The 24686-nt window shown below is 46.2% G+C and overlaps 2 protein-coding genes across 7 annotated transcripts in view; both read right to left on the reverse strand.

The window, feature by feature from the left end:
• The window catches only part of tmem94 (transmembrane protein 94), a 28553-nt gene extending 10332 nt beyond the window's left edge, over window positions 1-18221 (reverse strand). Inside the window, exons 1-19 of one of the 5 annotated variants that reach the window (XM_030340724.1) lie at window positions 18141-18221; window positions 16778-17173; window positions 12387-12506; window positions 11774-11901; window positions 11456-11592; window positions 10946-11154; window positions 10472-10623; window positions 9941-10043; window positions 8484-8570; window positions 7815-7931; window positions 7421-7477; window positions 5561-5665; window positions 4548-4712; window positions 3859-4083; window positions 3057-3369; window positions 2328-2504; window positions 1753-1855; window positions 753-964; window positions 159-340 (exon numbers count right to left, since the gene is read on the reverse strand). In XM_030340724.1, the coding sequence (XP_030196584.1) occupies window positions 159-340; window positions 753-964; window positions 1753-1855; window positions 2328-2504; window positions 3057-3369; window positions 3859-4083; window positions 4548-4712; window positions 5561-5665; window positions 7421-7477; window positions 7815-7931; window positions 8484-8570; window positions 9941-10043; window positions 10472-10623; window positions 10946-11154; window positions 11456-11592; window positions 11774-11901; window positions 12387-12506; window positions 16778-16801 (2616 nt within the window). In that variant the 5' untranslated portion in view covers window positions 16802-17173; window positions 18141-18221. Of the gene's footprint in view, window positions 1-158; window positions 341-752; window positions 965-1752; window positions 1856-2327; window positions 2505-3056; window positions 3370-3858; window positions 4084-4547; window positions 4713-5560; window positions 5666-7420; window positions 7478-7814; window positions 7932-8483; window positions 8571-9940; window positions 10044-10471; window positions 10624-10945; window positions 11155-11455; window positions 11593-11773; window positions 11902-12386; window positions 12507-13677; window positions 14304-16777; window positions 17174-17956 lie in introns of those variants that run through there. The other 4 variants (XM_030340722.1, XM_030340721.1, XM_030340720.1 and 1 more) reach the window with 4 other exon arrangements.
• Window positions 18222-19796: 1575 nt separating this feature from the next.
• On the reverse strand, window positions 19797-23907 carry LOC115531410 (uncharacterized). Of its 2 annotated transcripts, none has more exons than XM_030340655.1 (6): window positions 23682-23907; window positions 23002-23151; window positions 20803-22645; window positions 20613-20684; window positions 20417-20500; window positions 19797-20287 (listed from the first exon to the last, which is right to left on the reverse strand). In XM_030340655.1, the coding sequence occupies exons 2-6, from the start codon at window positions 23104-23106 to the stop codon at window positions 20073-20075; spliced, it is 2319 nt and encodes a 772-aa protein (XP_030196515.1). In that variant the 5' UTR covers window positions 23107-23151; window positions 23682-23907; the 3' UTR covers window positions 19797-20072. The 2 variants fall into 2 exon arrangements, with proteins under 2 accessions (XP_030196515.1, XP_030196514.1); XM_030340654.1 differs by having other exon boundaries at window positions 23678-23907.
• Between the last annotated feature and the right edge of the window lie 779 nt (window positions 23908-24686).

Raw genomic sequence — 24686 nt, forward strand, 5'->3', positions numbered from 1 at the left:
TGTACTGCAGTATAATAAACATGCTTGTGTGAGGTTGTTCATTGCACCAATCCAATGCAACCCAGTGGTATTGGTAGTCTTGATCGAAAGAAATCTCGATTCACAATTTCAAAATAAGAGTTTTGTTTGATTTGAGACACACACACACACACACACACCTTGCTGCGCAGCTCGTCCTCCATGGAGAAGTAGACGAAGCGGATGCAGGCGGCCACCAGCGCGTCGATGAGCCGCACGGTGTCCAGCCGGGCCTGGAACTGGGAGGACACCATGCCCATGAAGATCTGCCCGCTGAGCGCCTGCACGCAGTCCTCCCGCTCCACGCCCTCGCCGATGCCCTCTGAACACACATCGAACACAGTTGAATTTCATCATGGTGTCAGGACCCCACACACACACACACAGTGTAGCATATCATAATGGTGTCAGGACCACACACATACACATACACAGTAGCATATCATAATGGCGCCAGGAACACACACACACACACTAGAATGTCATCATGGTGTCAGGAACACACAAACACACACAGTAGCATATCATAACGGTGTCAGGAACACACACACACTAGCATATCATAACGGTGTCACGAACACACACACACACACACACACACACACACACACACACACACACACACACACACACACACACACACACACACACACACACACACACACACACACACACACGGCTGTAAATGACTGCGCCCCCATTGTTCAGCAGCAGTATTATTTCAAGGCGCTTACCGTCGGAGCTCCAGCTGTTCCTGCGGGAGCCTGTTTTGATGGGGGTGGTGGAGGGGAGCTCCAGCCCCGCGAAGAGGTTGGGCCCCGACGCCGCCAGCTCCACACACTTGCCGTTGAGCTGCGACGACAGGGACACCTGCATGGGCTTGTAGGCGAAGGCCGAGCAGTAGCCCGACAGACACGCCCGCTGGTAGAAGTCCAACACTTTCTTCCTGTAGCGAGATCAAATGATAGTTACCGTGGGCCCTGTAACGTTACCAAGTATGTGCAATAGGGCTTTGACTTTTGCCCAAAAATCATGTTCGAAGTTCGTTTGTTTATTAATATTAATATTCAAATATTTATTAATAATATTTTGACCATTAAATTCTTTCAGTAAGACCTGATTGGGCTTCGCGAGGTTTGTTTACCGGCGTTGCTAAGGTTACCGGTATTGCGTGTTCCAACGGTTTATTAGGTTTCTAATAAATCGCTGTCTAATCAATGCCTCTTCCGTGGTCATTACAATATTATGAATAGACTGCGTCGGGTTCTCCGACGTCTCTCCCTTTTGGCCTGCCCATAACAGGTTTGAATATAAAGGGCTGACTAATATTTGTTCGAATTTTGATTTATTTTTTATTATATTCGAATAACGAAGTTCGGAGTCAAAGCCCTAATGTGCAAACGTTTGAGTGTAGACCAAAGGAGGACTTCTCTTTATTTAAGGAGAACTTAAAAAGGACAACAACGCAGCACCAAGGTTTCAGAGTGAGACTTATCCTTGAGTAAGACAATAACAAACGGATCGCATCAAGCGAAAGCAAAGTAAAAAGTTGTGTTTCTCTGTAGGGATCCTTAGAATATAATCTGGACATACCAGTGGAGAAAACAATTCTAGTGGACGTATATTGTCCGGGCGCTATTGCCCCCATAGGATTAAATGGCAGAGAGTTTTCTTCAGGGCTCAAACTCAATAATGGACATATTTAACATATATAGACATCTACACCAGTTGTACCTATCTGATCCAGAGAGCGGGTAGATGTCAGCACCGTCCCAGAAGTCCGTGCAGGCCTCTAGGATGAGGTCAGCCGAGCCGTGGGACAGCATCTGGACGTTATCTGGAGACACAACAGCTTGTTCCACTCCATTTCATGTATAGGCACACAGGGAATTTGCAATGCAAAGGACAACAGACAGGAAATAACCGATAACAAATCAGCTGATGACCAGTCCACCAGCCCAAAGCTGTGTAACACTATAGGGCTAGTAAGTTTGAACTTGCTCGTTGGGTCTAGGTAATTAAGCCTAGTAAAATCCAGCTGGTTCGGTGAGACTAGTTAATTAGGGCTAGCAAGCCCAGCCGGCTCTGTGAGACTAGTTAATTAGGGCAAGTAAGATCCAGCTGGCTTGGTGAGACTAGTTAATTGGGGCTAGTGAGATCCAGCCGGCTCTGAGACCACAGGATTACCACGTTTCAGATCCATCCCTGGCTATAAGCGATAACGTCATAAGCCGGCTCAAGGATGTGAACCACAATGCAATGGGGCGAGGTAAGGTGGAGTTGAACAGACAGATTCCAAGCCTACTCACTGGAGGAGGAGTCCCGTACGAACAGGGACATGATGTGGGAGATGGGGGGCTGGCGCTTGGTGAAGTGGTTGGTGGGCCGGCGGGGGGCGGGGTCACACATCTTCTCAGCAGAGGGCATCTGGTACATGGCCAGGTGGTTCTCCTGCTTGAAGAGCTCCCTGGCACCCGGGGTGAACCCTGACGCACGCACACGCACACGCACACACACACACACACACACACACACAATGAGCATCAAGTGTCGATCCCCAACAGCTTATTGTATCCCTCACCCCCTAGCTCCCTATCCCTCACCCCCTAGCTCCCCATCCCTCACCCCCTAGCTCCCTATCCCTCACCCCCTAGTTCCCTATCCCTCACCCCCTAGCTCCCCATCCCTCACCCCCTAGCTCCTTATCCCTCACCCCCTAGCTCCTTATCCCTCACCCCCTAGCTCCCTATCCCTCACCCCCTAGCTCCCTATCCCTCAACCGGGGCTCCCAATCCCTGACCCATGAGCCAGGACCTACCCACCCAGGCCCCTCCCATCCCTCACCTATGAGGCGGGACAGCTCACACAGGCCCCCCCCCTCCCCCACCCCGGCCCCCCCCCCCTCCCCCCTCCCTCACCCCCCTCCCTCACCCCCCTCCCTCACCTATGAGGCGGGACAGCTCACACAGCCCCCCCCCCCCCCTCCCTCACCTATGAGGCGGGACAGCTCACACAGCCCCCCCCCCCCCCTCCCTCACCTATGAGGCGGGACAGCTCACACAGGCCCCAGGGCACGTGCACGGGCCTCACGGCGCCGCGGGTCTCGCGGAGGGCGCGGTCCGACAGGTGGTCGGAGAAGCGGCAGAGCTGCTGGGTGACGGCGCCGTTGCAGAGGTTGAGCAGGATGTTGAGGCCCAGGGGCTTCAGCGAGGACAGGTGGCCCTGCCACGACAGGTCGTCGAACTGGATGCTGACCGGGTTCTGCTGGTCCTGGGACAGGCTCAGCATCTCCAGGTGGTAGTCGCACACAAAGTCGTCCACCTCGCCGCCGCCGCCGCCCAGAGACAGCTCCTGTTGGGGGGAGGCAAGGGAGGCGGGGGTGAGAAAGACTTCACACTGGCCAATATCCATATCACATATTCAATATGTTTGGCCATGGGTGATGATAAACACTATTTAAGACAATTCTGATGCATCATGATTTAACTTCTATAAAAACTTACGATAAATATATGTTTTTTTAGTAGTAGTAATAGTAGTAGTAGCAGGATTTGGGGTTATTAATGTGTTTTTATTATGTTGTCCTCGTTATAGAGTTATGTTAGTTTACCTGACCATGTTGGTCCTAGCCACCTTTACAGCAGTAGGATAGTAGTAGGATAGTAGTAGTAGTAGTAGTAGTAGTAGTAGTAGTAGTAGTAGTAGTAGTATCAGTGATAGTCGCGGCAGCAGCAGTAGCAGCAGCAGCAGGGCTAGCATCCTTTGCGTACATGAGCATGCTGGTCCCCGCCCCTTACAGTAGTAGGATAGTAATAGTAATAGATGTAGTATCAGTGGTACCTGGGCCTGCTGGTCCCCGCCCCCCTCCGTGTCGTGGCTGAAGCTGACGTTGGAGCCAGACGGGTGCTTGATGCGCGTGGCGTAGGGGTGCTGGGGCGGCCGGCGGGGGCGGAGTGTGTCCGCCGAACGACTCGTGTCGTGGGACGTCTCGCTGGGCTCAGGCCCCTCCCCCAGCTGGAGGGACGAGTCCATAGGCAGACACAGCAGAGCCTCCGCCTCCTGGACCTGAGGGACATGGGGGAAAGCCAATCAGAGACCTCCGATGTTTTCATGACGCCAAGATGTTTGTCCTGACATCGCAATCGGGAGAGTTGTTGAACTATTGCGCAATAATGGAAGAAAACACATCAGACTACATTTGCAGTGAACTAAATGTAAAAGAAAACAACTAAAAAGGTTAAAAACCTGCTGAACTCTCATTTATCTGAATCATATTGCATACAAAGTATTGAAGGCATTTTACTGATAATTCTTCTATGAGAATGCTGTTGGTTTAAAAGAAAAGATTGTCCCAAATTCATGAAGACAGGTGGTTAGTGAATAGGATTACATCATTTCATCATAAAATAAATGTTAATCTAGTTTGGTGCACAAGGCTAAAATGAATAGGGTGAGAAGGGGAGGAGCCAAGGAGGTCCAATGAGATAGCAGAGCTTGAGTGTGTAGAGGAGGGGGAGGAGCCACGGCACCTCGTCGTCCTGCTCCATGCGGCAGTAAGAGTTGATTGACAGGTCGTCCCGGAGGTCCTCCTGGCTGTCGTGGGGGGGCTCCACGCGGCCGCTGAAGAACAGGACCGTCTCTGGGCTGGGGTTCGGCCAGGACAGGATGCCCTGCTTGTCCACGCAGCACAGGACCTGGGCGCACATTCACACATACACAAGTATTACACTCACACACACACACACACACACACACACACACACACACACAAAGAACTCACCCTAGAGAGGGTGAGTTCACATAGAGAGAGAACTCAGCCTACTAACACTTACCTACTTAGAGAGAACGTACCTTAACATATACAGAGAACTCACACTACTAACCCTAACACACTGAGATAGCTCACCCTTCAAACCCTAATACATAGAGAACTCACCCTACTAACCCGTACCTACTGAGAGAGAACTTACCTTAACATATACAGAGAACTCACACTACCAACCCTAAAACACAGAGAGAGAACTCACCCTACTAACCTTAACACAGAGAGAGAACTCACACTACTAACCCTAACACAGAGAGAGAACTCACCCTACTAACCCTAACACAGAGAGAGAACTCACCCTACTAACCCTAACACAGAGAGAGAACTCACCCTACTAACCCTAACACAGAGAGAGAACTCACCCTACTAACCCTAACACAGAGAGAGAACTCACCCTACTAACCTTAACACAGAGAAAGAACTCACACTACTAACCTTAACACAGAGAGAGAACTCACCCTACTAACCCTAACACAGAGAGAGAACTCACCCTACTAACCCTAACACAGAGAGAGAACTTACCCTACTAGCCCTAACACAGAGAGAGAACTCACCCTACTAACCCTAACACAGAGAGAGAACCCACCCTACTAACCTTAACACAGAGAGAGAACTCACCCTACTAACCCTAACACAGAGAGAACTCACCCTGACACAGAGAGAGAACCCACCCTGACACAGAGAGAGAACCCACCCTGACACACTGAGAGAACTCACGGTAACAGATCCCAGAGTGTGTAAGAGGCTGGAGGTATAGCAGAGCGTCTGAGACTCTCCCTTCAGGACGCCCACCAGATGTCTCCACACGCAGCGAAGCATCTCCTGCACACAAACACACACACACACACAGACACGCATACACAAATCAAAAACACATCGGGAGCTGACGCAGAATCAACCGTTGGTAGTGTTTTAAATTACAAAACAGCACGTTGACTGAATCTCTATAAATGGGATTGGATTAGGGTTAGGCTGATTTTAAGGTTGATTCTACAAATACGGAGGTCAAATCTATGAAGCAATACAAGAATTGAGATTTGGCTTGTGTGTATGCTGGATGTGTATGGTCTATGTGCATGTGAGCTGTATTTGTGTGTATGACCATGTCATATGTGAACGCTGCATTACTATGTGTACGTGTATGGTGTATGCTGTATGTGTACCAGCTGGAATCCACCGTCAGTCTTTTAATCAATTTGAAATTAGGAAATCGGGGGAGTGCAAAGAATCATCGGTGGGAGCAGAACTCCATCCTTTAGCCCAAAGCACACGGCCGGGACAGGCAGGAAACACTCAATTTGAACTCTGAACATCCTGCTTGAGTCCTATGGGGCGAGCAGGAGAAAACATGGAGCCGCCCCGCCACAGTCACAGCTGTGTGTTCGGCTCCATCGTAAACCCTGGGGTTCCAGGTCATGTCTACATTAATGGGGCAGGATTCGGCTCCGTATGCTTTGGGCTTGAGCGAGAGAAATGGATGCACGGAAAAGGAGCAGTGATGCAGTGTTGTTGTTGTGTTGGTGATTGTTGGTGCGACTCATGCAGCACATGTGGCTCAGGCACTGAATTATTAGGACAGGTTTGTTTTCTATCTAGATCTTCTAGGAGAAAAAGAGAGGAAAGAACCAGGAGGAGCAGATTACAAGGGAGTCTACTGATGATAAATGATAACTACAGGTTTGTATTAGTTTGTTAGAATATTATAGCTTAGATTTCATTGATTGCATTCGTTTGTTGTATAACTATACTGTTGTATTACTGTAGCTTTGAATTAGTGTGTTGTATAACTATAGCTTTGAATTAGCTTGTTGTATTACCGAAGCTTTCAATTAGTGTGTTGTATTACTATAGCTTTGCATTAGTTTGTTGTATTACTCTAGCTTTGAATAAGTGTGCTGTACTACCATAGATTTGAATAAGTAGTTTGTATTACTATAAGTATGAATAAGTGTGTTGTACTACCATAGCTTTGAATAAGTAGTTTGTATAACTATAAGTTTGAATAAGTGTGTTGTACTACCATAGCTTTGAATAAGTAGTTTGTATAACTATAAGTTTGAATTAGTGTGTTTTACTACCATAGCTTTGAATAAGTAGTTTGTATTACTATAAGTTTGAATTAGTGTGTTGTACTACCATAGCTTTGTATAACGATAGCTTCGTATTAGTTTAGTGTCATCCTAACTACAGCCTGGCAGGAGCATGAGGCAGGTGTGATAGCCTAGCTGGGTGAGGGTGGATGAGAAGGGTATGCAGAAGCCAGGAGGATCAGAGGAGGGGGCGCCGTCTTCGATTGGAACTTACGATCCGCAGCCCTCGGGCGAATCGCACCGTCGACTGACAGTCCACAGAAAACAAGCCAAGCAAGATGAGGAACAGTATACAGGTCACACGCATGGCGAGTCGGAACAACAGAAATGCAAATAAAGACTCGGTGACTGGATGCTCATTAGTGAATTGGGGGAAGAAGTAAGTCAATAGACAGAGCTGAGAGGGGACGTCTGAGTGGGGAGGGGGAGGCAGTGAGCAGGGGGAGGATGCCGGTGGGGGGGGGGGGGGGGCAGCGAGCAGTTATACCTGGGAGGACACCACTTCCGTGTAGCTGCTGAGGGTATCCTCAGAGAACTTAGCGAGCTGGCGGCGAGAGCACAGGTGGGATTAAAACAGAGGCTCCCTCAACCCCCCCACCCCCCCCTCCGTGTGTGTGTGTGTGTGTGTGTGTGTGTGTGTGTGTGTGTGTGTGTGTGTGTGTGTGTGTGTGTGTGTGTGTGTGTGTGTGTGTGTGTGTGTGTGTGTGTGTGTGTGTGTGTGTGTGTGTGTTGGGTAGGACTAGGTAGAAGCAGCTAGCGAAAGCTCTCAAGAGGGGGGGTTGCATACATGTGTGTGCTGCTTGGATGTGTTGCGTGTGTGTGTGTTGCGTGTGTGTGTGTGTGTTGCGTGTGTGTGTGTTGCGTGTGCGTGTCCGTCCTACCAGGCCAGTGGGAGAGGCGCGGCTGGACTCAGCCAGGACGCGGGCCTCTCCGTAGGCGTTCACCAGAACCCACATGATGGGGAAGAGCAGTGGCAGGATGGGCAGAACCCCCATCAACTACAACACAGTGTTACACATCAGCTACGTTCTGGTTCTCTATTCATGAACAACATGACATCACATAACAGGATTAACGCTCTTTATTTGTATACTACATTAATAGTGTTCTGGTCCTCTATTCATATACAGTAGGCTAGGGCTCGGGGACAGAGGTTCATGTACAGTAGGGCTCGGGGACAGAGGTTCATATACAGTAGGCTCGGGGACAGAGGTTCATATACAGTAGGCTAGGGCTCGGAGACAGAGGTTCATATACAGTAGGGCTCGGGGACAGAGCTCAGTAGGCTAGGGATAGGGGACAGAGGTTCATGTACAGTAGGGCTCGGGGACAGAGGTTCATGTACAGTAGGCTAGGGGACAAAGGTTCATGTACAGTAGGCTAGGGGACAGAGGTTCATGTACAGTAGGCTAGGGGACAGAGGTTCATGTACAGTAGGGCTCGGGGACAGAGGTTCATGTACAGTAGGGCTCGGGGACAGAGGTTCATGTACAGTAGGCTCGGGGACAGAGGTTCATGTACAGTAGGCCCGGGGACAGAGGGGTCAGTACCTGCAGTTGGATGAAGTTAAATGCGGGAGGAGTCAGTCCGGGGGCGGCACAGAAGTAGCGCACGGTGTTCACCAGGAGGAACGCCATCTAGTGGGGGACACAAGAGGCACACCAAAACCCACGGTTAACTGGGTTAACCATACGACCAAACCCATGGTTAACAAGTTAACCACCACAGGACCAAAACCCATGGTTAACTGGGTTAACCATACAACCCAACCCATGGTTAACAAGTTAACCACCACAGGACCAAAACCCATGGTTAACTGGGTTAACCATAAGACAAAAACCAATGGTTAACAAGTTAACCGTAGGATCAAAACCAATGGTTAACCATTCGACCAAACCCATGGTTAACAAGTTAACCACCATAGGACCAAGACCCGTGGTTAACCCAGTTAACCATAGGGGTGGTTAACTGGGTTGGCCAATTCAGTGTGTATTGGCCAATCTGATTTTTGTTTTGACACGATTGAGATTCAGCCTACGCATAGCATGAGCAAACTCACAGCCAGACACAAGAACTCCTTCTAATTCAAGAGCAGCTTTTCCTTTAATGATATAGAAAAAAAAGATGTGTTATAATGCAAGCTGCATTGATTATTGCATTGCTGATAGAAAGTCATATTTGTGACAAAAGCTTTCTCTCTCATGGAATATTAGATAAGTTAATTCATCTGTTGATGTCTTCAATGATCATCACAAAAGTGATTAGCAAACTATGAGTAGCAAACCCAGATGTATACATATATTTTTGAAAATCACGCATGGAAATGTACATAAAGAAAATTGTTGCAACGATAATCGCTTCAGAATCGAATCGTTGACCTCATAATCGGAATCTAATCTAAATCGTGAGATGCCAAGAGATTCCCACCCCTAGTTAACCATAGGACCAAGACCCATGGTTAACCCAGTTAACCCATGGTTAACCATATGACCTTGGCACAGTCACAATACAGTGCGACACCCAGCGAGGTGCCTCAGTTTGAACCTCTCAGCTGTAGTTTAGCTTTGATACTGTAGATGTCCTCCTTGCTCCCCTCAGCCTTGACTGTTGGAATGATTTGCACGCGTCAAATAGGCGATTGTGGGTGTGCATGTGTGTTTTTTTGGTTTGCCTAATCGTTTGATCTTCAAATGTCGTAAATCGCTCTGATGATCTGTAACCTGCTAGTACTGTATTTGTTTGTCGTTAGTTTATGCCAGTTCTTTTGAACTGATGTTTTTGTGCCCGATTTTTGCATAAGTTCTGAGTAAAAACGTTTTTGTTCACATTCAACATCTGCATCGGTGTCTGCTGGTTCAGATTCTGAAACGGTGAACTGAGTTCACTGTTTGTTCTTTCTTGTTCTTTCAATTAAACCCAACTATGAATATTAGGGAATTACGGTCAAAAGTGACCCATTTCATCGATCAATGCGGATTGCTTTTGTTTGTTTTTACTGGTTGCTCACCAGTACGATAGGACAGACCAGCTTGGCCATGACAGACTGCACGGTGAAGCGCTCGTTGTCCATGGCCGTGATTGGCCGGGACAGTGCCAACTCCAAGCTGTTCCTGTGAAAAAAACAAAGTTGTCAAAAGCGTTAATCTCCAAATCCCTCACGCTCGTGACAGGCAGTTTGAACGTGTACATTCTACTGAGGCTGCATGCAGTGATGTAAGGTTTACAACCACCTATTCCCCGGCAAGAGAAAGTTCTATTGGTGAGAGGTGTTCATTATTTTTAATATGAACACCTTTGTTAAATACTTGGTCTTGATTGGCCAATCACATTCCAAGGTGTGCATTCTTCTTCCCCTCTGCCTTTCCACAGTTCCACATCAATGTGCAACGAATCCAACATTATCATCGGTCTAATTCTACTTTCGACCGGGTGATTCCTTGATATGTATTATCCTCAAAGCACTGCAGAATAATTTCAATTTCAAATGATCAAAGCGATTCACAAATATTTTGGTTAAAAAAAAACCGCGCGTGCGTACCTGACACTGTCAAGGACAGGTGTGCGGACCACTTTGAAGAGGCGCTGTTGCTGGGGGCTCTGTGGGCCTCTCTTCTCATCGGCCTGCGGCGAGGGCGGGGGGGAGAAGGGGGGGAAGTGGTCCCCGGGCTCCAGCACAATGTGTTGGTCGTCCTGGAGACGAGAGGAGGAGGGAGGGCAGAGGGTTGACGCAAGTGTTATCACAATACCGAATTTTCTACCTTCGATACGATAACTTGAAGAATATCGCTATTCTGTACCAATTTTGGATACCACAGGGAACACTTCCGTTATTTATGTTCGGAAAATAACATTCCCAAAGAAAATGATAAATATCATATCGCCACAACTGCAAGAGCTATAATATGTCATCTTGGTGCCAAAAGAAAGACTGTTGTTTAAGTTCAATGTTCAATGTGGATACCCTACAGCTCACGAGAGTTTACCAGGGGGGGACACCAGGGGGCCAACCCACCTTGAGGCCCCGTAGGGAGGCGAAGGCCTCCTGCCCGGGCCTCAGGGCCACCACGTCTCCCTCCACCAGCAGGCTGACGGGCAGGTTGACCAGCTGGGAGTCCCGGTACGCCCAGGTCAGGGTCCAGGCCGGGGAGGAGGGCGTGTAAAGGTCTGGGTAGAGGGAGGGAGGCCAGCACGAACTCTCCCCCTGCCCTGCTGCGAGGTAGGCTGGTAGGAGAGGGAAGGAACACAGTGTATTCATGTCTTGTATATATCGGGGTTTAGTATATGCTACACGAGAAACCTCCTAGTGTGGCGCAATTTGATTGGTTCGCTATCTCGGGATGTTGGACAATATCCCGAGATGGAGTTCTCAAACTCGGGATGTTGTGGGGAGCGTGCGTGACGGTCGTCTCGTCACATTAATAAAAATGAATAAGTCCCGGCAAAAAGTGTTATCTTGTTTATTATTGTGTCCCCCCCCCCCCCCCCCCCCCCCCTCTTTGGGCCAGGGCGAGGGTCGACCCACCGTCCAGCTTGGAGATGATGGTCTTGAGGCGCCGCACCATCTCGCTGCTCTTCAGCCTCTGCTGTCGACCAATCAGCAGCAGGTTCAGGGTGAAGAGCAGCAGCAGGGCCGCAGCGCTGACCAGCTCAATGCCAGAACTAGGAACCAAACGCAGCAATAAAAATACGATCCACAGGCACAAACAAACAAACAAACAAACAAACAAACTCGTCACACGAATGACGCCAGAACCACATATAGAACCGAAACCCACGACAACACAAATAAACAACCGCATGTGACACAAAAATCAAATCTGGGTTAACCAGTGCTACCCACCTTCCCGCCGGCTGGCTGCCATGGCAACAGAGCAGTCCCAGCACCACTAGGAGGGTGAGGAGTGCTCCGGGCCAGTGGAGACACGAGTGGCGGTTGCCATGGTACAGGAAGCTCTTCAGCCACCGTTCCTAGAATGACGACAACACGTTTGACAACTTGAAGCAGTTCGGAAAGTTCTAGTGTGTGTGTGTGTGTGTCGTGTGACATAGTGCGCGCGCGCGTGTGTGTTCATACGCAGCGCAAGACTTGACAGAGTGGGTGTTGCATGTCCATACAGAGTTTAGGACTTGACGTAGTTTGTTTGTGTCTATGTGTTCATACACAGTGTAGGACTTGACAGAGTGGGTGTTAGTGTGTGTATACACAGTGTAGGACTTGACAGTATGTGTGTGTGTGTGTGTGTATGCTTGCAGTGTTAGGCTTCACAGGGTGTTTTTGGTTGTCCATACAGAGTCAAAGACCTGACAGGTGTGTGTGTGTGCGTGTGCGTGTGCGTGCGTGCGTGCGTGCGTGCGTGCGTGCGTGCGTGCGTGCGTGTGTGTGTGTATAAGACTTCACAGGGTGTGTTTGTTTGTCCATTGTGTCTAAGACTGGACAGAGTGTGAGTGCCTACCTGTGGGGAGGTCCGTCTGTGTGTGGAGATCTGGTGCTGCTCCAGCAGGCTACTGAGCTGGTCCTTCAGCGTGCTCAGAGCCAGGCCCGTGGACAGGCCTAGGGCCACAGCCTGACCCTCCTGGAAACAACGCCCTCCATGTTATCATCTTACATGCACGCCATGTATATATGTGTCGGTCAGGTGCATGTCTTTGTGTTTATGTGCTTCCTTGCCATTCCCTGGATCCCCTTCTCACATCAACGGCATGATGGGATGGAATATTGCACGTCATGTTCATTTGATTCACTTCTTCGCTTACTTAGTATGTTTTTTGTTTATAAAAAGGACAGTTTGTGACCAATCAATATTCATGTGATACTAGGATGGTAATAGTGTTACACATCTTACAGCACAGATAATCCTGCGTTGGATCCCGTGATATTATTAATTTGTTAATGATACACCTCATACTACAAGATTGGAATCAGACCATTATCCTTCCCCTTATAATATACAAAAATCCCCTTTAACAGCAAATTTCAATTGAGACATGAGCAGATTCTATTTATCTAAGGCACACTTCCAAATGCGGAAATTATTTGTTTAATTCTGAGATTAAAATCAGAATTGACTTTAAACTTAGAACTCCCAAAGAAAAGCCATGTCATCACAACACCACATGCGGCCCCAATCCTCTTCTGTTAAGTCTGATGACAGACGAGATCAAATCTGGGTGAACGGGCAGGCCCCTTTCCTGTAATAGACTGGCAATTCTAGAAATACATTTGTTAAATCGCCTTCTGGAACCTCCAACCTCCATATAGCCATATTTCCAGCTACTTTGTCTAAATATTTTTAACGCAGGACAAGAAAGACGTGGTGGTGCGACAGTGTTTACAAGCAGGCACAACATCTGTATATTACTGTGTCAATATAAGAAGGGCCTGCCCTTAAGATTGTTGAAGGGTTCTTGCAGAACCATTCACTTTTATTTTTTAACTCTAATTGTTTCCACAGCTTCAGCAATGAAACCTGGGAGATTGTCCCCAATGTTGAGCCAAGGGTTTAGAGACCGACTTGTGAGTCTACCGGATTATTAACAGCGCACTCTCTGACGTAACCGGATTCAAGCCCAAACTATGAAATGGTTGAAGCTTAGTAAATGAATGCTGCACACAGCGTTTAAAAAAGGGCAGCGCATACACCAATGGTAGTAGGAACGCAACCTTTTCCCCACACTCGTGTCTGAATATATGAGAGAGCCAGAGAGCAAGAGAGTGATACAGAGAGCAAAGAACACACAACTTACAAAACGCTCACAGGAATCAGCTTGTGAGCTCTGCATCCCACACGAACCGGGCTATAAATAACTGATTAACCTCTGGTTACATGAACATGTCCGTCTTTTCCCGTCCATCCGTCCGTGTCTGTGTGTAAGCTCTGCGTCCCACACACCGGGCTAAAAATAAATGATTCCCCCGAGCAAAGCCTTGACAAAAAATCCTCAAGACGAGCATAAACGCGCACACAGATGAAGACAAATGTGTACTCATCAGCCTCCGCAATACCTTAGGCCGGATCCGGATAAACCTCTGGTTACAGATCCAAATCGAACTTACACAACAACGAACCAGAACGGTTCACTGCCAGGTCCCTGCTGTCTGCAACACACAAACCACCGCCCACATTCAACACCGTGCCAGCCCTGACCTCCCACCACACCGAGGCTGCGCTTATTATTTATTAGTTTCCCATTTGAAGTGATACCTAAGGTGATAAGTGATACCAAACTGGAGTCAGCCTAAGTGAAAAACCAGCTCAGCGCTTTCTGTCACAGCAACAGAGCGCGGATGCTGTAATAAACTCACACACACCAGCAAAGCAAAGCCTGTCTCGCCAGACCAGACCTCATACAGCAGCACAGCCCTGTCTCTCTCTACCCCCCCACCCCCCCCCGTCTCTCTAGTCTAGACCTCATACAGCAGCACAGACCTGTGTCTCTCTCTCTCTCTCCCCCGCCACACCCCCCTACACACCCCTGTCTCTCCAGTCCAGCCCTCACACAGCAGCACAGTCCTGTCTCTCTAGACAGGAGAGACAGGGGTGGGTTAGGGGGGGGGGGGGGTCTGCACACACACACACACACACACACACACACACACACACACACACACACACACACACACACACACACACACACACACACACACACACACACACACACACACACACAGAGACAGACTGTGGACCCCTCGCTGCCAGGAGCCGCTTCAGCAGCTGGCAGGTTGTCGGGTTCTCCACAATAGGAGGGGAGAGAAACACCAACCCGGTGTAACCCCACGCCCAGCTTTGTTCCTCTCCTGCAAGCCAAGCACATTTTGGGATGCTGATATGATGATGGAGCGAGGCAGAGACACTGAGAGCACCGGGAGCACGCGAGCGACCAAGACTAAGCAGAAACAGAAAAGTACAGAACAGGTGGCCATGGTGAACGACCCAGTGTCCCAGGCGTGGGTCTCTGGGACCGCACACACAAGGGCAACACACACACACACACACACACGGGCAACACACACACACACACACACACACACACACACACACACCCACACCCACACCAAAAAGTGGGCTGCCCCAGGGAGAGCTCTCAACACTGCACCTCTAGTGCCATGTAAGCAATTCACGCGCACACAACACACACATAATCACATGCCTGCCTAGGTGACCAACTTAATGCTCATCATAATAGCCACTGCTGGGATTTAAAAGAACCGCTCCCCTTATAGAGGTGTTTATCTTTGGGTTAGCGGCCTTTTGGAAGATTACCCGTGACTATATAGACGGTTCTTTGTGCCAATGGTTTGTTTAGTATTCCAGCAACAGATAGGCTCCAGCGCAGTACTGGGAGAGGACACTGGATATTGTGCTACTGGTGCAGGCGCCCGTCCCTTCCTCCTCACGCGGACATACACAAATGCAGGATGGCCGTTGGCTAACAGTTGCAAACAACTGGGTCACACAAATATATGCTGATGATCTGTATGTAAAGTTGAGCTCACCCATATGTGAAAATGCGAGAATATATATGATAGAGAAAAATATATGAATCATAGTCTGTATCATCATGTATCACTCTGTATTTTTACGTGTCACTGTGGTGGGTTACAATTTCCATATCAACAAAGTTGTGAATTTCAATTTCCTGCCTTAATTAGTTAGAACTAACCCATTTCTCTTTTCCCCTACACTTGAGTTAGTGGTTATACAACAGGTGGAGCAGAGAGGCAAAAAGGTGGAACATCAACTAAGATAGGTGAGACAGAGGAAGACTACTTTGACCTGTTGAGTAAAGGGTGGGTGCAAACGATTTTCCATTCCAACCGTAGACTCGTTTGAAACCGTGGGTGAAAGGTCCCACACGTCTATGTTTAACTTCTGCATTCATGAGGATTGACCTGTTGACCTCTTCCACGTATTAGGGCATTGAACGCCAGAACATGGGAGTTTAAATAAAGGAACAGGACAATAACAAAGGGAGACACTGAGTGTAAGCGCTTGCATTTCACAGGGTGTCAGGTGGTGAATTGAAGTACGCATTCAGCATTCCACCTGCCCAATCTTGGATCCAGAAGTCTTACTATGCTATAGCAGAACTTCTTGGGGGAGTGGGCTCAGAGCCTGGGCCAGAAACCCAGAATTGAAAAGGGTGGAACGTCTAGTTACCTGCGCTGCGGTATGAGATATACTTTCAAAAATAAACTCAGTCGCTGGAGACAAGATGGAGCTTTCAAAAGTTGATTTGAATAAGAGCATTTCCACAGAGGGCAGTCACGACAGTGTCGATCGGAAACCTTCACACTTTTTCAGAGAAAGTTGGTGTCTTTTACGACAGGATGTTTAAGCCGGTCTGAGCGCAAGGTGCGTAAAATTTTACAGAACTAACTCAAATGTGCAGAGGGCGAACAAAGGGCAAAACTCTGCACCGAGAGCTGAAACTAATAGGAAGTGAAATAAAGTGAAGGCCTGGTTCACCCAAATTTGAGCTAGTCTGCTATCAGACATAAATCGATTTTATAAAACAAAACGTTTTTGGACAAAAAATGATGCAAAGAAATATGTCTGATATGAAGATCTGGTTCTCTTCTATTTGTGACCTGGTTCTCTTCTATCTTGAGTGATGCAATCAAATGTTGCTAACAAAGCATACCGGTTGCATTCTATTGCATAGAATAACAACCTTATTTAAAAGAGCACACATAAATCTATGTGCTTTAACTCAGTCTTGGATAATATTTAAAAGATGCATGCAAACATGTAGGTGTATCGAGCACCAAGGCTAGAAAGGACCTAACCCTTTAAAAAACAAAAAAACATCCGATTAAGGTCGGGGAGCGGGACAGCCAACTCACCTGCTTTTTATCCTGCGGCTCCATGACAACCGAAGCCACTCAACATGCTCCTCCTGTAGCCAACTGCACCTGTCGGAGGCTGTTCACCTGTTGGGAGGCTGTTCACCTGTTGGGAGGCTGTTCACAGTCCCCTGCTGGCACACGCCCCCGAGACACCAGCGCTCTCCCAGATCCAGTTTGAGCTGCTCACGGCTGGGCGAAGCAGAGGTGTATACAAGTCCGGAGGGCAAACCTCGTCCTGCCACTTCTCGAGGCCTTCCCAATTCCCCCAAACACACACACACACCTGCAACACTCAAAGTGGAAAACTGGATCCTGGAGCAGAGAAGAGATCCTAGTAATAGTTCAGGTCTGGCCAGCACGTTAGAGTCCTCTTCAGTACAAACGTGGAAGGATCTATGGGTGAACAAAAAATAAATGATTTAAAACCCTTTTATATTAAATTGAGTAATGCATGCACATATGTAGTGCAGCGCAGGGCAGCACATTTCATCGACCTGCACAGCCAATATGTCTGCTATTTTTTTTGTAAACAGGGACAGAGGCTCAGAATTAACAGGAGCCTCTTCAGCTTCATAAACAGATTATCCACAGCCAGCCAGTGAACTCAAACGTCTCCCAATTGTTCCGTTTGAGATTAAAGTGGCCACCGATTAGAGGTTATTAAACGACTGAAAAGGAAACACCCACGAATTAGCTGGAAACTTCTATTATGTGGACCTGTCACTGACTTCCTCTTGCTTGGTTCCTCCTCACAGACGGCGCTAATCCGTTGTCACTATACCTGCTGTACCAGTCTGCTGCAAGTGAAGTGAAAGTACTTCAATTGATCTGTCAGAGCAAACAGTAGTTATAAAGTGTCCGTGAAACTCAGCAGAACCCCCCTGACATAGCAGAGGTCAATTCTGCCATCCTTTCCATTGTAATACTGCATCCATCAACGCTACGAAAGGGTTTCAACCCAACAGCTCACATCAACGTTCTGCATGGCACGACTCATAACAAATAACTTGGCTCCCCGTAAGCTAGCTTAGCCAGCTATCTCAGACGTCCTCTATACTCGTTCAACCCGCTTCTGCATAGTGTGGTTGGAATAATCAGAACAATAATTTGCAGAACATGCAGTTGAATGACAAGTCTCGTCATTCGGTGTCATCAAGCGTTTTCATTGGAACTCACCTACTGTTGTTTTGTTCAACATCCTCATGTATAATCCTCAGCTGATCTCATATACATCTTCCCTACCCATAAACCTTATGCGTATCCTCCTTTTTGTCTCATGAACTCATATTAATGATGTGATATTATAGTATAATGTATACTCCCTCGAGTCGAGTTCCTTATCATTAAGCCGTGTGTTTACCCTCGGTTTGTCTCCTTTACTCCCTCTAGTCGTGTTGCTCTACCAATAAACCCGCCATGTTGTGGGCTCTGGGAGGAGGCGTGGCCCTGTGGGTCACGGACCCACGTGATTGGCGAGGAGGCATGGTCATATTTGTGGTATCATCCGTTTAATAGAACAACCCAGTGAGCGTTTCACTTAACTTTAAATGTTTTAAACATAGTATCAGTGCGGTATCTATGGGTTCGCCTACCACCCATTGTATTGATTCAAACACTCATATAGTTGTTTTCAAGTAAGATAGAATAGCATCGACTAGAAAATGCATTTCCTGCAGAAAATGCGATGAGTGCTGTGTAGTGCAAAGTAAGGTGGAGAATAGTGTAAGACTTTAAATGTTTAATGGCTGACATCAACTGTGTGTGTGTGTGTGTGGGGGGGGGGGGGTGGGTCATCACTTACAGTAACCAGGAAAAGTGTGCTATTGCATTATTCTTTCACATCTAGTTAATAAAGATGACCAAATGATAAGGCTTCTACCTTTGGACTCCTTGAAGTACCTGTAGACAAAGGAAGGCATTGACATTTTTTAACTATGGTATGTGTATGTCAACAAATTATCTTAATGAGAATAAATCTTTCTATTGAAATACAATAAACACTTACATTAAGACACTATTTATGATATATGTTTACCCCCTCTAGCTCACTTGTCTCCCCTCTCTCACCATTGGCCAGATGGTTGGGCTCTCCATACATCCTTCACATCGCATGTTGTCATAGCACACGGATTTGCGATGTGTGTTAACAGCGCCACCTAGTGGACTCCTGCGGAAACTCAAGCTCATTTTTTTTCTATGCTAACATAGGTTAAACTGGACCATCCATCACAAAAGGAAAGCAGATAAGGCTGTCCCACCACTAATTTAAGACATTTGACCCCCTGCTGATTCTGCAATGCTACACCTGCTTGGCTTATCATCCACCTCCATGCGTTTCAACCGGGAAACATGCCCAGTGAACCGTTCATATCAGTATACAGGCATCTGAAGGTATACAGTAGTATACAAGCTAAGAGTAAGAGCGTAAGAGTATTAAATGACTAGTCAGGAAACATAAAACAGATATTTCCATAAATATATTATTTACATAATATTTACAGGAGGAACCAACATCAAAATGCTGTAGAGCCCATAGCAAAGCCAGGGCCTCCTTCTCAATAGTGCTGTAATTGTTGAGCCTGTGAAAACTTTTTAGAAAAGAGGCACACAGTATGGTCAATGCCTGCCGGATCTTCCTGAATCAGAATAGTTCCCGCACCCTTACCACTAGCATCAACCTCGAGCTTGAGCGGAACAGCAAATTTCAGGGCAGTTAGGACTGGTGAGCTGGTGGACGGCTTTAACTGCTTCAAAAGCCTGCTCACATCTGGAATCCCACACCAACTCTCTGGACGGACTGACAAGATCAGTCAGTGGAGCAACAATGGCAGCAAAGTTACAACAAAAAGCTCTATAATAACCCGCTATTCCAAGGAAACGCAGCAACTGCCATTTAGTAGTGGATGCTGGGTACTGAGCGACAGCCGATCTTGGTCTGTTTCATCCCGGACATGTCCCCATTATTATGTTACGGCTGGTTCAAATGCCGAACAAAATAAGGGACACAACACTAAGGTTTTAATTTCTTCGTTTTTAGTTTATTGACAAATAGCAAAGTACCTGAAAACCAGGAAACAAACTACTGAGGTTTTGCTGCAGTGAAGTTGGGAGGGGAGACTGGTTAATTAGGAGCCGTTGCCTAAATAGAATTGTCTGAAGGTGCTGAAAGTCACCAGAGGAAGACCCCAATCAAACAGGAAACAATAGTGACCTAACAGAGGCACATAACATTGATGCTCCATAGTGCAAGCGCCCAGAATTCGGCAGTTAATTTTGACTATTGGTCTTAATACTATTGGCACAACTTTCTCTTGAGAGACATTATTTTGTTGTGCATGAAGTATTTCACTACTTTCCAGTCTCTTCCACGATCCCTTAGCCTTGGATTTCCATTCAAGAATCCTTGACAGTCCGTTTTTCCAGGGATCTTCATTTGCATCAGATAGTCCTTGAAATGATGTTCCACAGCTTGTCTCTCGGTCTCGGACAAAGGTCTTCTGGGTTTCGCTGTAAATAAATGGAGAGAGTAAGCAAGTTAATGATTGGATTAATGCAAATGAACACTTAATTCTTGCTAACAAATTATCAAGGTGTTCCATGTAGATAACATTATTCAGAGTCAACAAAATAACACACCCTTTTGACTTGATTTTTGAATGTCTCCAATTGCTTGTCTTGAGATAGCAGCGAATTCATCAGAATATCCATCCTCTGAGTTTCCTGAAAAGACACGGTTGGCAAATGTTAGCACTTAATTAAAGTGATTAAATAATTGAGTCGCACAAATTTGTCTGTATTTATTAATATAACTTTATGAATTGGAAAATCTTGCCTTCTTGACTTGTTGTGGCAGTCTGCTCAGATTGGACATCCTCTGCATCAAAGTTGCTGAACACCTCTTCATCTGCATTTAAACGTTTAAATTAAATACATGTGCAGATAAGCAAATAATCTTTTTACCAAGTATAAAGCGTTCACTTTGTTCAGTAAAATGCACAGAAATCTCAAAATGCTTTACTTACAGTTGATGTTTGGGGTAATGTCTTCCAGGGATTCTTCCTTGAATTGTCCCATTCCATCTTGCAGGGCATGAAGAATATTGCTAACCTTAGCAACATGAAGGGTTTCGCCAGGAAGTCTGTAAAACTCCCTATGGATCTCAACATCATGACCCATGAATGTAGCTAGCTGGTCAAGTTCACGAGTTTGAAGGTTCAGAAGCTGTGATACTGTAGCTACATGCTTTCGTAGTTTTGTTGATGTGATATTTTCTGGATGTTGAGCTCCACAGCTTTCGGCATATCGCTTTAAGCACTCACATCCACGCATGTTCCCCTGAGATCCATAATGTGGGTGGGAAAAAATGTAAGGGTTGCTTGGGGAAATTCCAACCTCATCTCTTGTTCTTATCAGAAGTTCCACAGACTCTTGTACATCTGTTGGGAACAGCACTGGTACCGTCTGTCCTCTTTTCCCCCTTATTTCCACCCTGATGAAGTTCTCACACAATTTCTTCTCAAATGGTGAGAGGCTCTTCAGAATTTCATCGTGCATACTGCTTTTGTTTCTCTGCAAGTATGTGGTTACTTCCATCCTTGAAACTTCTCTCTCACAACATCGATTAAATAAAATCAGCTGTGTCAGGGTGACTTGTGAGAGCTCACTCCATGACCCTTGTGATGGATGGACAATGAGTGCTTTTTTGTACAACTCTGCAAGGGTTTTCAAATGATCCTGGAGCTTTTTGATGTCTTCTGGGCTGTTCCATTTATTTTCGGACAGGGTTTGCAGTGCGTTGGATGACAAGTCTTTTGTCCATTCTAGTTCAATTAATTTGACGAACTGTTCTGCCCTTTCATTTAAGACATTGTCCTGTTGACGCAGAGCCTCTCCTTGCACAATATACGACACCTTCACAAGGGAGTGGCGCAGTTTTAGTGCTGTGGAGGGAGCTGAGAATCGGTTTGTCAATGCATCAAACCCAGTCATATTTTTAACAGCCTCAAGTACAGTGTTGAACTTTCCTGGGTTGATCAAGTCCTTCAAAGAGATAATGTCTTTGTCAATTTTTCGCGCCATCAAAACCAATCTTGCAAGTTCCCTCAACTTGTTTCTGATGTCTGCCCGATGACGTTGAACTTCTCCATTTTTTAGGAACATTCTTTCTCCCAGTGAAAGTATCAGGTTGTCCGATTTCACCACTTGCGTCACAATGTCATATGTCATGTCCTGAAGAATTTCTTTGAGTCCGCTGGAAATTGTTGTGTCCATGGGCAACATCAGTGAACAACTTGCCTGAACTTTTCTTTTCACCGGTCCATCGCTTTCCACTTGCAGTTTGCAACGCTTATGATGTCTCCAGAGGTCTTTTCTGACATACATAGCGAAGCAAAACTTGCAAGGCAGATAGTCTGTTGCTGTGGTTGGATAGGTTGCTTGTCTTTTTGGTATTATTTGTCCATTCCCAGAGGATAGGACTGAACAGTTATGGTTGTAATTTCCCATATTTCTTATTTTCCCCAGCAGAAGAACATGCATGGTTGAACCTTGCCTGTGTGCAAGTGCCTTAGCAACTTCAACCTCTTCAGAGTGCTTTTGCTTCAGATGTCTTGTAATCTTTGCAAACGGCTTCTCACAGTAAAAGCAGTAATTTTTCTTATCATATATTCGTTGGTGTTCCGTGTTTGAGGACATTTTCACGTTGATATGACGTTGTTGAGGGTTACTTCCATGTGCAGCTTTATCCATTGCCTCTATGGTTCTTGAAGGTGGTTTTCTTGTGCGTTTTACTTTTTTGTTTGCTTCTGCTGGTTGGTCTTCTTCATCTGATGATTCCAGGGATAGGGAAAACGGTTGCACAGTTTTCTGAAAAAAGGGAAAGAAAATGTATTAAATTAAAAAATGTATATAATAATTGCATGTTTGTTTTTTTTCATTGCACCTATCATCTACAGGTGAAACTCAAAAAATATAGAATTTCGTACAAAAGTTAATTTATTTCAGTAATTCAACTTACGGTGAAACTAATATATTATATAGACTCATTTAATGCAAAGTGAGATACTTCAAGCCTTTATCGTTATAATTTGATGATTATGGTTTACAGTTTAAGAATACCCCAAATTCAAAATCTCAGAAAATTAAAATATTACATGAAATATATATATTAAAAATACTTTAAATACACAACCCTTTAGCAATGTAATAAAACCAATAATTACAATTTCAAACACAGATAATTCCTCTTCAGTGCAAGAAGATGAATCCGTAAAACCACTGCTGGATATCTCTAGCTGATCCCTGCGAGTACTCTCTGAGATGTCCATCTCATCTGGGGTTCGGAGACAGCGATGTGTTGCAATGGTCCTGTACTGAAACAAAAAATAAAGAATACAGTCCATACGTCATTGCCTGATTTGTGCTCTGTCACTTTTTCTGATTGTTTCCATTCCTGCCAGTTTTGCTGTTAATAGTGATCGTTTTCTTTAGTGGCACCATGTAACCACTACATATTCAGTACATATTACTGATGCAGAGTAACTGTCCTAGGTGAAAAAGACCCCTGTCCCAACCCCCACAAACATACTTGGCTACTTCCCACCTACTTGGGCCCTCCTGAAAATCCACTCAACCCCCACACCCACAGCCTCGATTCAGGTTAATCACCTCACACTTTTCTACTACAGCTCACATCAAGTTCTGCATGGCACGACTCATAACAAATAACTTGGCTCCCCATTAGATAGCTTAGCCAGCTATCCCAGATCCTCTCTACTCATTCAACCCGATTCTGCATTAGGTTTGCATAAACAGGACAATTTGCAGATAGAACAAGCCGCAGGATAACATGTCGCGTCGTTTGGTTGGTTGTTATCAAGCGTTTTCAATGGAACTCACCTACTGTTGTTTTGTTTTACATCCGCATGTCCTCAGCAGAACTGATGTAGATGTTCCCATAAACCTTATGTGTATCCTCCGTTTGTCTCATGAACATAAATTAATGATATGATATTATTGTATTATATCTACTCCCGCGAGTCGTGTTCGGTATAATTAAACCGTATGGTTATCCTCGGTTTGTCTACTGTACTCCCTCTAGTCGTGTTGATATATGGGATCCGGGAGGAGGCGTGGCCATGTGGGTCAAGGACCCACGTGATTGGCGAGGAGGCGTGCTCATATTCGTGTGGTACCATCTTAAGTACCACCCATTGATATCATTAAATTCTGCTTCGCCATGGTGTACGGGTACCAGTATGGTATCTATGGGATCAACAACCATTGTATTGAATCAGAATCAGAATCAGAAAAGGTTTATTGCCAAATACATTTACACATATTAGGAATTTGTCTTGGTATTCGTATTCGTTGCGCACGATCTTAACAAACAATAAACAGTAAACAATAAACAATAAAACAAGTATTGAATAATAAGTACTTAAAAAGATAAGATTAAATAAAAAATAAAAATGTATAAATAGAGATACTCTTGTACATATACATATGCACCGTAATAAGATAATAAGATAAGATAAGATAAGAATGTATGTACAATTGTGCGTGATGGTGAAAGTAATGCAAAACTTGTTGTCATCATAGGCAGATGACTGGGGGTGTTGCTGGGGGAAGGGGGGGTAGTGTGCGTGTCAGTGTTGGTGGGGGTCCGGGGCCGTTGTTGTTGAGGCCATTTGCAGACGGGAAGAAACTGTATTCGTGGCGAGAGGTTTTGGTCTTGACAGACCTCAACCTTTTACCGGGGGAGAGTGTTTCAAAGAGTATATGTCCGGGTCGGGAGGGGTCCAACATGATCTTCCTTGCACGCCTCAGTGACCTGGAGGCATGCAGGTCCTGGAGGGACGGCAGGTTGCAGCCGATGACGGTAGCAGCAGCGTACCAGACGGTGATG

Source organism: Gadus morhua, chromosome 18 (genome assembly GCF_902167405.1).
Source record: "Gadus morhua chromosome 18, gadMor3.0, whole genome shotgun sequence".
NCBI lineage: Eukaryota > Metazoa > Chordata > Actinopteri > Gadiformes > Gadidae > Gadus > Gadus morhua.